A 13,306-nucleotide genomic window follows, 5' to 3' on the forward strand; every position below is an offset into this window, starting at 1 on the left:
CTGCTCCTACAGCAAAAATTAGTGACCCTGGATGTGTTTAAAGCTGCGGGGAAATCTACTGAGTGAAGGCGTTATGTGAGTAAACTGTGCATTACAAATGTCTGACAGTGCTTACAGTGGTGTTCTCCCTTCTTAAGATGCTGTTTCTCAGAGTATTTCCTCTGCTTTTACATCCCTCAAATCTGGAAAATCTTGTATTTCACTGTTCAGATCAATTTAAACATGATTACACAAGCAGCAATCTCTCCATGGCGTGTTGCCTGGCGTTTCCTGCAAGTTGTCCCAATTCTGAACAGCACAAACAGCGACATAGTGACGTCATTTATTAATGAACATGAGGATGATAAGACAAAAGCTCCCTTCTTTCTGCTGCATTAAGAATAAAGGCTCTGTTTGGTGCGAGGGATGGGATCGACAGCAGATAAAAAAGCATGAAATCCCTCCTCCACATACGCGATTTATTTTCAATGACATGTAGCATAATGAAGGTAATGTAAAGGATTATCTCTGATTCTGATCACTTTAAATATGAATATGGCACTTGTAAATGCCATATTAATTCAGTATAAGCATTGGTTTCAGCAATACAGCTGCAGTACAGCTCATGTACACACACCATATCCCTGGCTGTAGCTTCTGATATTGTAGGGTAATTGTGGCATAATTGTGCAAACACATTTTCTGTATCCATTCATTTTTCCAACTGGCAACTGCCAGGGGGCTTATGCTCCTGGCACTTCAAGATATACACCAAATATGTGAGCATCAGATATGAGGTGAACTTCTAAAATGACTTTAAATGGTTAATAAAATAGCATCAAAATAGACTTTTCCAAAAATGTCCCTGGCAAGAATCCCTGGCCCCTACAGCGAGGTCCAAGCCCCTCAAAAAGCCTTTACATGTCTTAATATTGCTAATTGTAGTTAGGTAGATACCAACAGACATACTGAATTAGTTAGTTTACTTTAAAATGGTATGTTTATATTGCCATTTGAAATTTACTTTAATCAAAGTACTTCTTCTTTAAATCAAAATAAAAAAATGATAAATCCCATTTAGCTTTCAAATAGATTAACCTGTGGTCATTTAGCAAAATTACAGTTAGTACTTTTAACTATAAACTATCCTCCTGACAAAAATATGAAATTATACATGCTAATGTTAGGACTGATTAAAACAAAAAATCCATTTAACTGAATGAAAGAATTTAGTTGGGAGCTGACTATATGGTTTATTATTTTCTTGATGAGTAAAAAGAAGAGGACATTATTGGGCCTATTAGGGTGCAGCACAGACCTCATAGGGGTCAAGAGATTTGCTTGTTTTTTTTTTTTTTTGTTTTTGTTTTTTTTTTTCCAAAGCTCTGTGTTGATACTAGAAAAGTTAAGAAGGAATAATTGGGCCTATTAGGGCACAGCATAGACCAGAATCTAGATTTCTGTGCATTTCTGCTACCAAACATCATTGAAATATTTTTTGTGTTATCTACAACATTACTAGGGCCTAAGCACTGCAATTGAAGGAATTATCATAATTTTTTCAGCACTTTGAGGTTTATTTTGGGGACTTTAACATACCCCAAAACTCAACAAATTTCCCAGCTTGTTAGTTCCTGGTAAAACATTTTGAATTCTTGTGGTTTTGTGGACATGAGTCAAAAAATTGCCCCACAGGGGCCCCTAGAACTGGTAATCAGGAGCCCTGCCCACTAGGATTGGGCAGTATTCCCTTTTTTTAACAGTCATACCCTCCTCAAATTTTATGGTATTACCACACCATATAAGCGCTTTCCAGTGTACCCACCCAATCACAGCAAGCAAAGACCCCCTACAGCAATTCATTCATACCCTTTGACAATATGCTACAAGCCTAAAACAACTATGTTCACGAGGCGAGGGGTCAGGATGGAAGTGATTTAAAGTTAAGTAAAATGAGAAACATAAGGACAGAGGATCAAATGATGTTTCTCTCTTTTTCCTCTCTATCAACGACACATATGCACTTCTCTTTTCCTCCCTCACTTCCTTCCTGGGGTGATATGAGAAATAATGATCAACTATTATCATACAGGATCTGGGAATATGAAGTCATGTTCAGTGTGCTTTTAAACACATAAAAATTGGACTTAAATATTTCCACGTTGTGCTTCGATGGTGAGTTCTGTCCTGTTCCAAGTTTATTTTATACAGAAAGCTTATAAAAGGATGCAGCACCTGTGGATATTAATAAACCTTATCATACCTTTTTCATCACAGATCTACACCCAGAAAGAAGAATTTAAGTTTTTTAAACTCGCATTGCCATGGATCACATTATAAGCAGCAGTCCAGAGAGGACCAGAGCGCGGTACCAGAGCTGTGCCAGGACATGGCATACGAGTATAAATGTGCTGGTCTACATGGCCACGTTCACTGTTCACCAAACTAGCCTGATATCATGAACAGGAGTTCTTTCATCACTTTTAAAGCATCTTCACACACAGTCAGTGGTGCTGCACATGGAAAAGATCACATATTATGAATAAATATTCACTCATCACACAGCTGTGTCTCAGTGATGATATTCAAAGCAATACTCTGGCTATTTCTTAATACCCCGGTATGCAGTATTACCATATTACTGCCCAATTATACCACCCACAGGTTTGACCTACAAGCATGAAAATCGGTGCACATTTGTATCACGGCAGGACAAACAAAAAATTCCTCTTGGGACCATCTTGTAAAATGTTCAGGACGTAAGTTCATAGCAGATAAAGGTCAAATTTTGGTCTTCATTGGCCTGTTTACAGGTGTCACATTTAAATCATAAACCACGAAGGGATTTATTCAATTGACTCCCAAATGTTTTTCCCTCATTCAAGACAAGTTGGAGATCTCAAATGGTATTTAAAAGGTACATAATCTACTAAAAGCTTGAGTTTTCACCAAGGGGCGGGGCCTCAAAAGATGCCAAAGTTCAACGAAAATTGTTGGCCTTGTGCCAAAAATATATATCGCTGTAACTCAGGAGTGCTGATTTCAATCAACACCAAACTTCACAGCAATGATTACACATTCATAGTCAATATTTTTCATTTTTACACACACACACACATATATGTAAGATGTCTTTAAAGATGTGTGATGCAGTTAAGCCCCTCAATATTAAGTTAATTTAAATAAAAAAATATATAATTCACAATTTCACACTTTTTCAACAGCTTGGGGATGTCTTTGTTATAGTTTCTAATAAAGGGATGGGCATTTTTGTTTAAAGTAACTGATTAATTGGTTAAATAGAAAAAATTAAATGGCAAATTAATCAATTATTAAAGCAACTGTTAGTTGAGGCCCTGGTCCTATTAATTTGACATATTGCCCAGTCTGAGGCAATATGAAATGCGAAGCAGAGGAAATAAGGCAAGTTAAAAAGCAGCCAGCCCTTGCTACGATCAACCCGCCTCCCACGGTGGTGAACATGAGGCGGCTGAGTCCGTGAGGTCGCTATGCTTCTGTTTACTGAGTTCGCTGTGACCCATCCGCATCTCTGACACTGATGGGGGAGGGTTACTTTTTTGCACGACGAGCGCCCCCGCCACGGCCGACCAGACGTGATGACAGGCCGCACAGAGAGAGAGAGAGAGAGAGAGAGCAGCTTTGAATGAAGACATAAAACCTGCATTCATAACTCAGCAGGGCCCTATTGTGGAGCTGCGATAGTTCCTTTAGGACAGGGAGATTAAAAAAGAAGAGGATGGGTGAGGAGGAATGTGCTGCGAGAGGAGAGGGGGAAGGAAGACGAAGCACGGGGGGTAGCAGAGAGTAACTGCATGAATGAATGCATTAATTAAATTAATGAACGAATGAATCGCCTGTTTTGTTTTCGACGGCCACAACCTATTTGGTCTCCTTCCCAGCTCTGCGGAGCGAGCCCAGCCTCATTAAACAGCTCCGCACGTCTCACCGAGTTGTCTCCAACTTCGAGTCAGTGAGCTCCCAGAGAGCCGGATCCTCCACAGCACTGACACACAACAGCACCGAGGCTCGCTCTCCACACGCCAACATCAAACCGTCTCATGTCAGAGGAGACGGAGATGAACATAACAGACTTGTTTTGAAGCCGTGCTCCGTCTTTTATCTGCTTTGTTTTTCGGTTTGGAGGTTGAGCCATGAATCAAAACGCCTCACAGGAGAGAGAGCGCCATGTAAAAGTAGAGCAGCATCAGCATAAAGACTGATTGTTGGAAACGCTGAGAGGCCTCGGATGACTCCAGCCATGATGGATGTTATTAAAACTGGCCTTCATTTCCCATCGAGCACAATGTGCCAAAGCAGAGCGTGAAGACTCCAACAACACATGGGCCTTCATGGATCTGCCCCCTGAACCTGCAGCTCAAACACATCAGTGAGAGGAGATGCATCTCTTACCGGAGGAGTGGCCTCTGTTGGTGGCGTCGTGGTCACTGTCCCCCTGCTCGCTGTCGCCATGGCCGCTGTCTTTGGAGCTGACGAGGTCGGCCTCCTGGAACGCCGAGCTGAGAGAGAAACAGAGAGGACGTTGTCAGATAAACACTGAGCATCATGCGGCGAGAAATCTCAAAAATCCCAAGAGAATCACCACACATTTACCTGTTGACACGTCTCGGCCGGTCGACCAGGTAGCTGAGCTCGGCTCGTTGGTGTTTGGTCTGAAAGAGAACGAATCACTGTCAAAGCTGGTTGACTGTAACAAAATTATCAAGAGAGGAAACACAAAACAGATATACAGCTTGATGATTATAACAGCCGTCCATCACAGCCAATGCTGGGAGCGGGGGGTCTTTAGAGATAAAGGCTTTGTTTTTTGTTTTTTCATTGGACCAAGATTCCACATCCTGTGCAGCTCAGAGGATGAAATGGGCCCATGATGCTTATGAGAGTTCTTTTGAGGGACAGTAGAGTAGAATTGACTCTGCAACTCTACTTCATGAATACCCTTTACTTTGCATTCACCAATCAAATGAACGCGACATTGGGGTCAAGTGTTCTCGGATGCAGGCCATTGACCCTGATATTCAAACAGCCTTTCTTTGCAGGATGAACCTGTGGTCTCCAAAGTGTGCAACTCGAGTGTAGAGCCTTTTGGTCATTACTCGGCCTTACATGTGAAAGTTATTCAGTGAAATTACTAGTGGAGAATTATGGATGGGGCATGACTTTCAAATATCAGAACAGTCTGTATCTTATTTAGAAAAATCTAAGGCTTCAAGAGGGCCTAGTTGTAAAATGATATCATCACAAACTGTAGAAAATGCTGGGTGAAGTCTAAGTGACTTCAATGTTTGGTCGCTGGAGCCGTCTTTTACAGCCAGCCTAAGTGGATGCCAAATTAAAAAGGCTGACTCAAACTAACTATAGGTCAGCCTTGGAACAGACAAAGAGACTTCCTGACAAACAGCTATAAAATACTGCTTTGTAGCGATATCAGCCACATTCCTAACTATGCATAACTTTTTTTAAAACCTTCCACGATCCAGGATCACACTTTGCCTTAATGTCATCATGTGCTATATTTGTCATGTGACAGTACACAAACAAAACTACATTTTGCATTGCAATCACATTGTATAGAAATTGTGGTTTTAAGCTCTCTTTTGTTTATGTCAGTAGGTCAATTAGAACAGGAAACATTATCATTATACATATAAGGGACTGTCCATACAGTACAGAACAGGCAGTGGTAATTTTTTTAAAGGATAAAATAAATTAGTATCTGTTAATCATTCATTCTGTAAAAATGCTGTCCTAATAATCTAATACTCCCTGTAATTGTTTGAAAAAAATCATCTGAATATTATTGTATTTTTATGCATTTAGATTCATTTAGTAATTATTTTATGTTTAATTTTTTTTGTATGGGAATATCTCAAAGTCTTGGAATGCAAAACCTGACACTTTTTTCTGTGTGTACTTAAATACAAAAATTATTTTAAGCTGGGGTACTGATTATTAGACAAACCCACCTATGCAAACAAATGTATTCTGTGTAATATATATATAGATTCCATTTTATATATGCAATTGTACTACTTTTATGTTCAAGTTTACATCTTCTAAATTTCTAACTATTGAAATTAACACTTCTTTACTTTTTGCTATTTATATATAATTGTAAATAATTATTACAAACTTGCTATGGATTTTCTTTGTGTGTTTTGTGGAGGTTGTATATGTAATACATACAGTAGGGTTAAAAATAGTTTTCTTTTCATAAAGTTGAGGTTGTGCTGAAAAAAATGATACCCAACATGAGCATGGTAAACATTTTCTGAGTGGTTTACATTGTCAAAAGAAAATAATGACAAAAAAGCAAAAAAAAAAAAAAAAAAAAAAAAAGCTTGTGGATTTAAGGGTTAAAAGCCAAACAGATGTGTTATAAAACAGTTTAATCCCATAAAATGTGTACCTATAAGGATATAGACTATTCCAACTAAAATCACTTTTCAAATCAGACTGTAATGTGTTTATTTCTGCTGTAAAAATTGGCATTTCAATATTGGGTGTGTATGTGAATTCTGCTACTTCTGCAGACAGCCTCTAGTGGACACTCCAGGAAATGCAGTTCTCTCACACTTCAGCATTGGCATCAAAGGATGCTGCATGGATACGACTACCAGGCAGTGGCTGTAGTGCATCTGAAAGCTGTTTGCTAACTGCCATTTAAAAAGAAAAAAAAAAAGAAGAAGAAGAAAGTAGCACAGCTGTGATGCTTTAAAACAGACTTTGATTTTCTGGACTTCAGAAATGACATCATTATGTAACACTGTTATGTAAATGATCTGCTAAACTATCTTTCTAACATGGTTTCATCAAGTCAACAGATCATTTTTTAAGGGAATTACCACTGCTGAAATACTATCTGTTTTATTTCTATTATGTGTTAGCATAAAGCAGACAGTTCAGATTCATGTTTTAGAGTGCTGAATCTAAGGGTTTTTCCATCTCTTCAGTATGTGTGTGTGTATATGTGTATTTCCCTGAAATACACATACACAGCAACAGAAATCAGCAGCATCTGGTTGCTGTTGGTTGTCCTGTTTTTCTTTGCAACATTTCAGAGACTGACAGCAGAACATAAACATGCACTCTGCTCTTTCAGCCCCCCCAGAGGAAGCATGTCAGTTGTCTCACCACTGTATTTTTTCAACCCCCCCTCCCACTGCAGACGGCTGCAGCATGCTGTAGTCGCCCTGCATGCCACTGGTTGAACAGAGGGAGAAAAGTCTAGGGATGAGATGGCTCCTGAATGATGGGGAGACTTCTAAACCAGATTAAGGGGGGCGACTGTAAGACTGAGGGGTTGGAGGAGCAGGGTGTTCTAGGTATGATTGGGATTCATGCTGAGGGTCTCTAGATGGAGGGGGGTTGTACACGGTATGTACAGAGGGAGTCTTACCTCGTTGGATAAAATGCTGCCATTTGATATGATGTCAGGCTGCTGGTCAGTGTACCCTGTGACTATGGCCCCGCCCCCGCACTGCTCCGTGTCTGAGCTCCGTGACGGACTACACGGCTTTAGGAACATGAGGTCAGTTTTGGCCGACTCTGGAGTCAGACATACCTGGTAGCAATAGTTCTGGTTTTGGTGGTGTGAGCCAAAGCTGCCTGACTCCTCAACTGGGACCTGCGCGGTGCCACCCCCGCTCACGTTACCCGCGCTCTGTACCAGCATGATGTCCGACTTGCTGAGTTTCTTCTTGCGTGCACGCCCCCCACGGGAGCAGCAGGACGAGCAGCCAAAGCAGCAGTCACTGCTCACACACGTGTAGATGTTGAACTTCTTGTCCTTCTGGCAGCGCACAGCGAGCACGATCATGACGAGCAGGAAGATAAAAGAGACGGAGCCCAGAGCAATGATCAGAATTAGAGTCAGATCTAGCGTGCCCTCTTTGGCCTTGGTGGCACCCCCCCTGTCCCCGCTGCCCCGGCCCTCAGCCACGCTGTCCACCAACATCACCTTGACACTGGCGCTGGAGGACATGGGGGGCTGTCCGTGGTCTCTGACCTCTATGAGCAGGTCGTACAGCTGGTTGGGGTCTCTCTTGGTGGACACCCGGCGGGCTGTCCGAAGTTCTCCAGTCCTCCAGTCCATCCGAAACATCCCATTCTCATTTCCTCGATGGATGCTGTATGATAGGCGGGCGTTCTCACCGTCATCAGCGTCCATGGCCACAATACGGGTCACCAGGTAACCTGGCTCTGCCGAACGTGGGAGCGGCTCCATGGCTGTACCATTCTTTCCCAGGGGTGCGAGGACAAGTGGGGCATTGTCATTCTGGTCCACGATGATGACTTTGACTGTAGCGTTGGATGACAGTTCAGGGGTGCCTGCGTCCCGGGCCTGTACCATGAAGGTGAAATCTTTGAGCTGCTCGTAGTCAAAGGAGCGCAGAGCATACAGGTAGCCTGTTTCTTCATTGATGGACACATACGTCTTCACAGACATGCCTTGGATCTCCGTCTCCAGGATAGAATAACTGATCAAAGAATTCTGACCCACGTCCGGATCCAGGGCGGTCACCGCATGGATGTATGCCCCTGGTACATTGTTCTCTGTTACATACACATCATAGATGGACTGCGTGAAAGTGGGGGCGTTATCGTTCTCATCAGAAACCTGGACCCGGATGGACTTACTGGTGGCCAGAGAGGGTGTGCCTTTATCCCTTGCGACCACCGTGACGGAGTATGAGTCCGCCTGCTCCCTGTTTAACGGGCCATCCGTCACGATGGTGAAATAGTTCCGGAAGGAGGATTTTAATTTGAAGGGGACATCTCCTAGGATTTCCACATGGATCTGTCCGTTCTCCTCTGCGTCCCGGTCCGTCACACTCAGCAGAGCGATCACGGTGCCTGGGGCCGCCTTTTCGCTCACGGACTCTGTGACGGTACTGAAGGTGATCTCGGGTGCGTTGTCATTCACATCACTGACTTTCACAAGCACTTTGCAGTGTGCGGGCACGGCGTTTGGACCCAAGTCTTTGGCTTGGACAAAGATCTGGTACAGGCTGCTCTCCTCGAAGTCCACCTCCCCTCGCACCTAAGGTAACAAGACACCATAACGTATTATAATGAAACAATAATAATAATAATTGATCATGAGTAAAAATCCTTGATATTAAGCCTTATATGAATGTGAATCCTGACTATCCTGACTCTTCATCACATAGCCCACATCTATAATTCCTACTTCCTGTTTGTCCTTTTCTATATTCTTTTGTTTCTTTTGTTACAGTTCCTGCACAACAATCTAGAATCAAATCAATAATCACCTCCACTCTCCCGGTGCGGGGATCGATGCTGAAGAGGTCTTTGACTCGGTTTGAGATGTGGTTACTGAATGAGTAAACAATCTCGCCGTTCAGTCCTTCGTCCAGGTCGGTGGCGTTCAGCTGGATGACCAGCGTTCCCACTGGTGCATTCTCAGCCAGGTTCACGGTGTAGACCGGCTGTTCAAACACCGGCACGTTGTCGTTGGAGTCTAGCACTTTGACCACTAGCAGAGCCGTGCCGGTGCGTGGGGGCTGACCTCCATCCACTGCTGTCAGAACGTACCTGCATGGGCGCCATAAGAGTGAGAAAGGTTAGTAAAATTCTAAAGGACAATGACAGGGGCCCCAAAATATCAACATTAGTATTTTTTTGCAACTTATCCCAATGAAAGAAGAATGTCTTAATTCTTTTAATAAAAATACCAAATTCTTGTTGTTGCAAATGATAAACGATTCTATTAAATGGCTTGATTCTGCTGATCAAGCACTTTTTCCCCCCTTGTAAAGCATGACCATATTTGCTTTGATGGGACAAGCTCATCAGGACAATTTAAAGTCAATTTATAACACCTAGTCTTCAACTTTTTATCCTAAATATGCTATAAATATTAACCAATATCAACACATCCAGATCAGGAAGGATTTCATTTATTGTGACCCCAGGATCAGACTTAAAATTAATGACTTTCTAAACATGAAGAGCAAAAGACATGTCTGCCATAGAGCGGTATACCCAACACTACAAATACATCACCATGCACAGATCATTGTGGTAGCAGTTCTCATCTGGTGGGTTGGGTTGCCAGCTGCATTCAATGTTTAAACGAAGCCCTAAGCTAACATACATTCACATATTTTATTTTACTCCATTCTGCCATCATAACACATCTATTTTGATTGTTTTCAACAGATCTCCACATATTCATTTTATTATCTGAATGAGGAAACTAGTTTTCTCATGAAATGCAAATTTTATACCTTCATAATAGTTGCTAATGCTATTATTAGAATGATCAGCCATTATCACGCTAAATACACATATTGCTTCCATTATTATCAACATTGCAGTCTTAAAAAAGAAAACCAGATTAAGATGGATTTATGGCCAGGGCGTAAAGAAGCCAAAACAGGTCCACATGCCAGAAAGCTCTCATTTTCCTTTTTTTTAACAACAAGAAGTGTCATTTTGAGCCAGCACACTCTTTCTCAAACCGAGGAAGAGAGTGTTGGCATCCTTTGACGGGAGCTTCCTAGTGTGCAGACATGTTTTTCTTCTTTATGCCTCTTCATTTTGGATGCAGTATGCACTGAGGGATTTCTTCTTTGTCTTATTTTCATTTTCTTTTATGACCAGGGCAGCCATAAATGTATCTTTATTGTTGGTGCTCTGCTTGTTTGTCTCTGCCAGTCACTCTCTTCCTTTCCCCACACACACACAGCCTCGGCAGAGAGCTGTTCAACATGGGACTGGTTTTGCTCCAGGTTTCCGCCTGGTAAATGAAGGTTTTCCTGGCCAGTGTAACTTCGGAAAGGTATTCCCAAAAATCCTGAGTATTTCAGTTTTTCACCCCGACTTTAGGCCTGGTTTATGGTATGATCTAGACTTTTGTGAGCACTACATACTAGTGCATTGCTGTGTCTGCACTGCTCTGCAATACTCCTCCTAGTTGCCATTCAGCAGTCTGATTTGTATGCATTTTCCCTGTCCTGTCGCCACATTTCCTGCTTGCTTGTGTACAGGATACCATGGCAAATGAAAGCCAGCATATCACGTTGGAGTTTCAGCTGGAAAAATACTGATTAGAAGCTGATTATAGTGCAGATATCAGCTGAGGTAGAGGATGCTGGGATTCTTTTTCATTCAGCCACTGATAGAGACATGGATGAGGAAATGCACATCAGATGATAGTGAGTAGATATGACTAATTGTATTGCCATCTGCAGCCATTTATCTCACAGCAGAGTACACACCCATAGACATTACTAAGAGACTGGCAGTCACTCAGTGCTACCCAGCAGACCAATCACAGCTCTAGTGGTCTGTGTTGTTTCAATGCATGGTTACATTTTGAAGCAGGGGCATGCTGGCTATGTGCTTAAGCAGGGCTATGCCAAACAATTGAATAAGCTGTGGCGTAGATTCAATACATAAGTATAAATCTGGCTTTTTTCCTGCTTGCCCATTGAGAATTTTTCTCTTCTTCCCCAACCCTCCCTTGCTGACACACAAACTGCAGACAAACTTCCTGCAGTGAGGGACAAGTATGAGCAAAAACACCAGGAAAGTTTCTGGGTGGGACGATGCATGTGTGAAAAAGGGCGTTAGTGCAGAGTTAACAGGGGATTCATGTTAAAAAAAAAAGAGAGCACTCTCTTTTTGGGTTGTGTCTTCAGATTTGTTATGAATTGGCACTAAACAAATACAGTATGATAGAAATAAAAAAAAAAAAAGAAAACAACCTCAGTTTGCATTTTATCAAGGGAAAGGCTCTGAAATAAAATGTCTGCATGCATGCATGTCCTGCAGGGCCTTTTTAATTTTTTTATTCTGTCTCTTCATTCAATTATATCCAAGCTCTAAAATGCAGCATTTTTTATTATATACATCAGAGTGGTTGAAAATTTTTAAAAACATCGGCTGTGATTTCTTACAAGAAGGCGGTGGGTCCTGTGGATAGACACGATGTGAACCACTGAGCTGAGAAATAGCTATATCTATTAAAATCTTTGGCGAGAAAATAGTTCATACAACTGACTGTAATTGCTTCTGTATGACCTTTTTTGCAATACCAGATAAATGTGATAAAAAAATAGATTTTTAGTAAGATAATACTATATTTTCACTGTACTACAAAGAAGAATAAAGAGCTTTCGCTCCAGTTTGGATCAATAAATTAAGCCTCTGTAAGCATTTGAATTTCAAAAATTGAGTTCTGTTCCAATCATTTCTGCTGAATGCTATATACTTGCTGATTTTGTTCAGTCGTATGTGTTTAAGACTGCTCTGTACCGCTCACTTAGCATCTTAAGTTGCCCATCCCTAATCCAGATCATCAAAAAGAGGGGGTTTTCTTTCAAATTATGGTGTTATAAAACATGCATGTACTTATCAACATCCTGCATATATTTTTACACTATTAGAGCAGTGTGCTATACTCCTGTGTATCATTTATTCAACTGGTGAATAAAGGCTGTTTCAGTATTATAAATGTTATAGAGAAGTGTCTTTATAACTTCTCTTGGTGCTGCATTAATGAAAACTGTGGAGGAAATGTATGAATTGCATGATAATACTACCTTGGGAGGAACATGGGGGAAAAAAATGCAAATTCTAAGTATTTTGTGCCTTTTATTTGGAAAGGAGGGGTCTGTGATGGGGGTGGTGGGCCACCACTTGTAAAGAACAGTCTGGTAAACATTGCATGCCAGGAGTGACATAAGATAAGCTTATAAAGTGGTCTTTTGCACCAAAATTAAAATAATCTAAGCCTAACATGTTGTTTGGCATACGTTTGAAGTTTATATACAATCATGCTCAGTCCACATAGGCTTACATGGCAACAAAAATGTAGCAAATCCATCGGAGATCGGAGAGCATACATAGTAGCTCGTCTCATTGTAATGGAACAGAATAGGAGACTAATCAAACGAAATATCGTGTCTTCTTTGCCAGACTTTTAGCGAGCCTTAACACATCAGATTTAAACAGCCATTCTAGCTTATGCTCACCAGGCAGCTGCAGTATCTTAGGATTTTGACAAGTGGTTTCATGAGGCAGTAATTCTCTCTTAGATATCATCTAATTGGGTGCTGTGCAAAAGAACATAGAACTCAGTTTCCGTTTTGACCAGATCATTAAACTCACAGTCGTCTGTTCTTCTCCTGGGATATTTTGAATCGACCAACATCACCAACCAGAGGTAGAATACCCAATCTTTACTGTGCTAGCAGGGATCTTTGGCATGTAGATAAACAGGATGTAACTTATAATTCAGGCATGATAGAGGTGTGGT

General features: G+C 41.4%; 1 protein-coding gene across 3 annotated transcripts in view; it reads right to left on the minus strand.

Annotated features, from left to right (window-relative positions):
• pcdh10b (protocadherin 10b) overlaps positions 1-13,306 on the minus strand; it is a 40,395-nt gene that overhangs the window by 24,222 nt on the left and 2,867 nt on the right. For 2 of the 3 annotated variants that reach the window (XM_041796902.1, XM_041796900.1), the window contains exons 2-5: positions 9,294-9,576; positions 7,418-9,061; positions 4,612-4,670; positions 4,411-4,517 (exon numbers count right to left, since the gene is read on the minus strand). In XM_041796902.1, the coding sequence (XP_041652836.1) occupies positions 4,411-4,517; positions 4,612-4,670; positions 7,418-9,061; positions 9,294-9,576 (2,093 nt within the window). The remainder of the gene's footprint in view (positions 1-4,410; positions 4,518-4,611; positions 4,671-7,417; positions 9,062-9,293; positions 9,577-13,306) is intronic. The other variant, XM_041796901.1, reaches the window with a different exon arrangement.

This window comes from Cheilinus undulatus, linkage group 10 (genome assembly GCF_018320785.1).
Source record: "Cheilinus undulatus linkage group 10, ASM1832078v1, whole genome shotgun sequence".
NCBI lineage: Eukaryota > Metazoa > Chordata > Actinopteri > Labriformes > Labridae > Cheilinus > Cheilinus undulatus.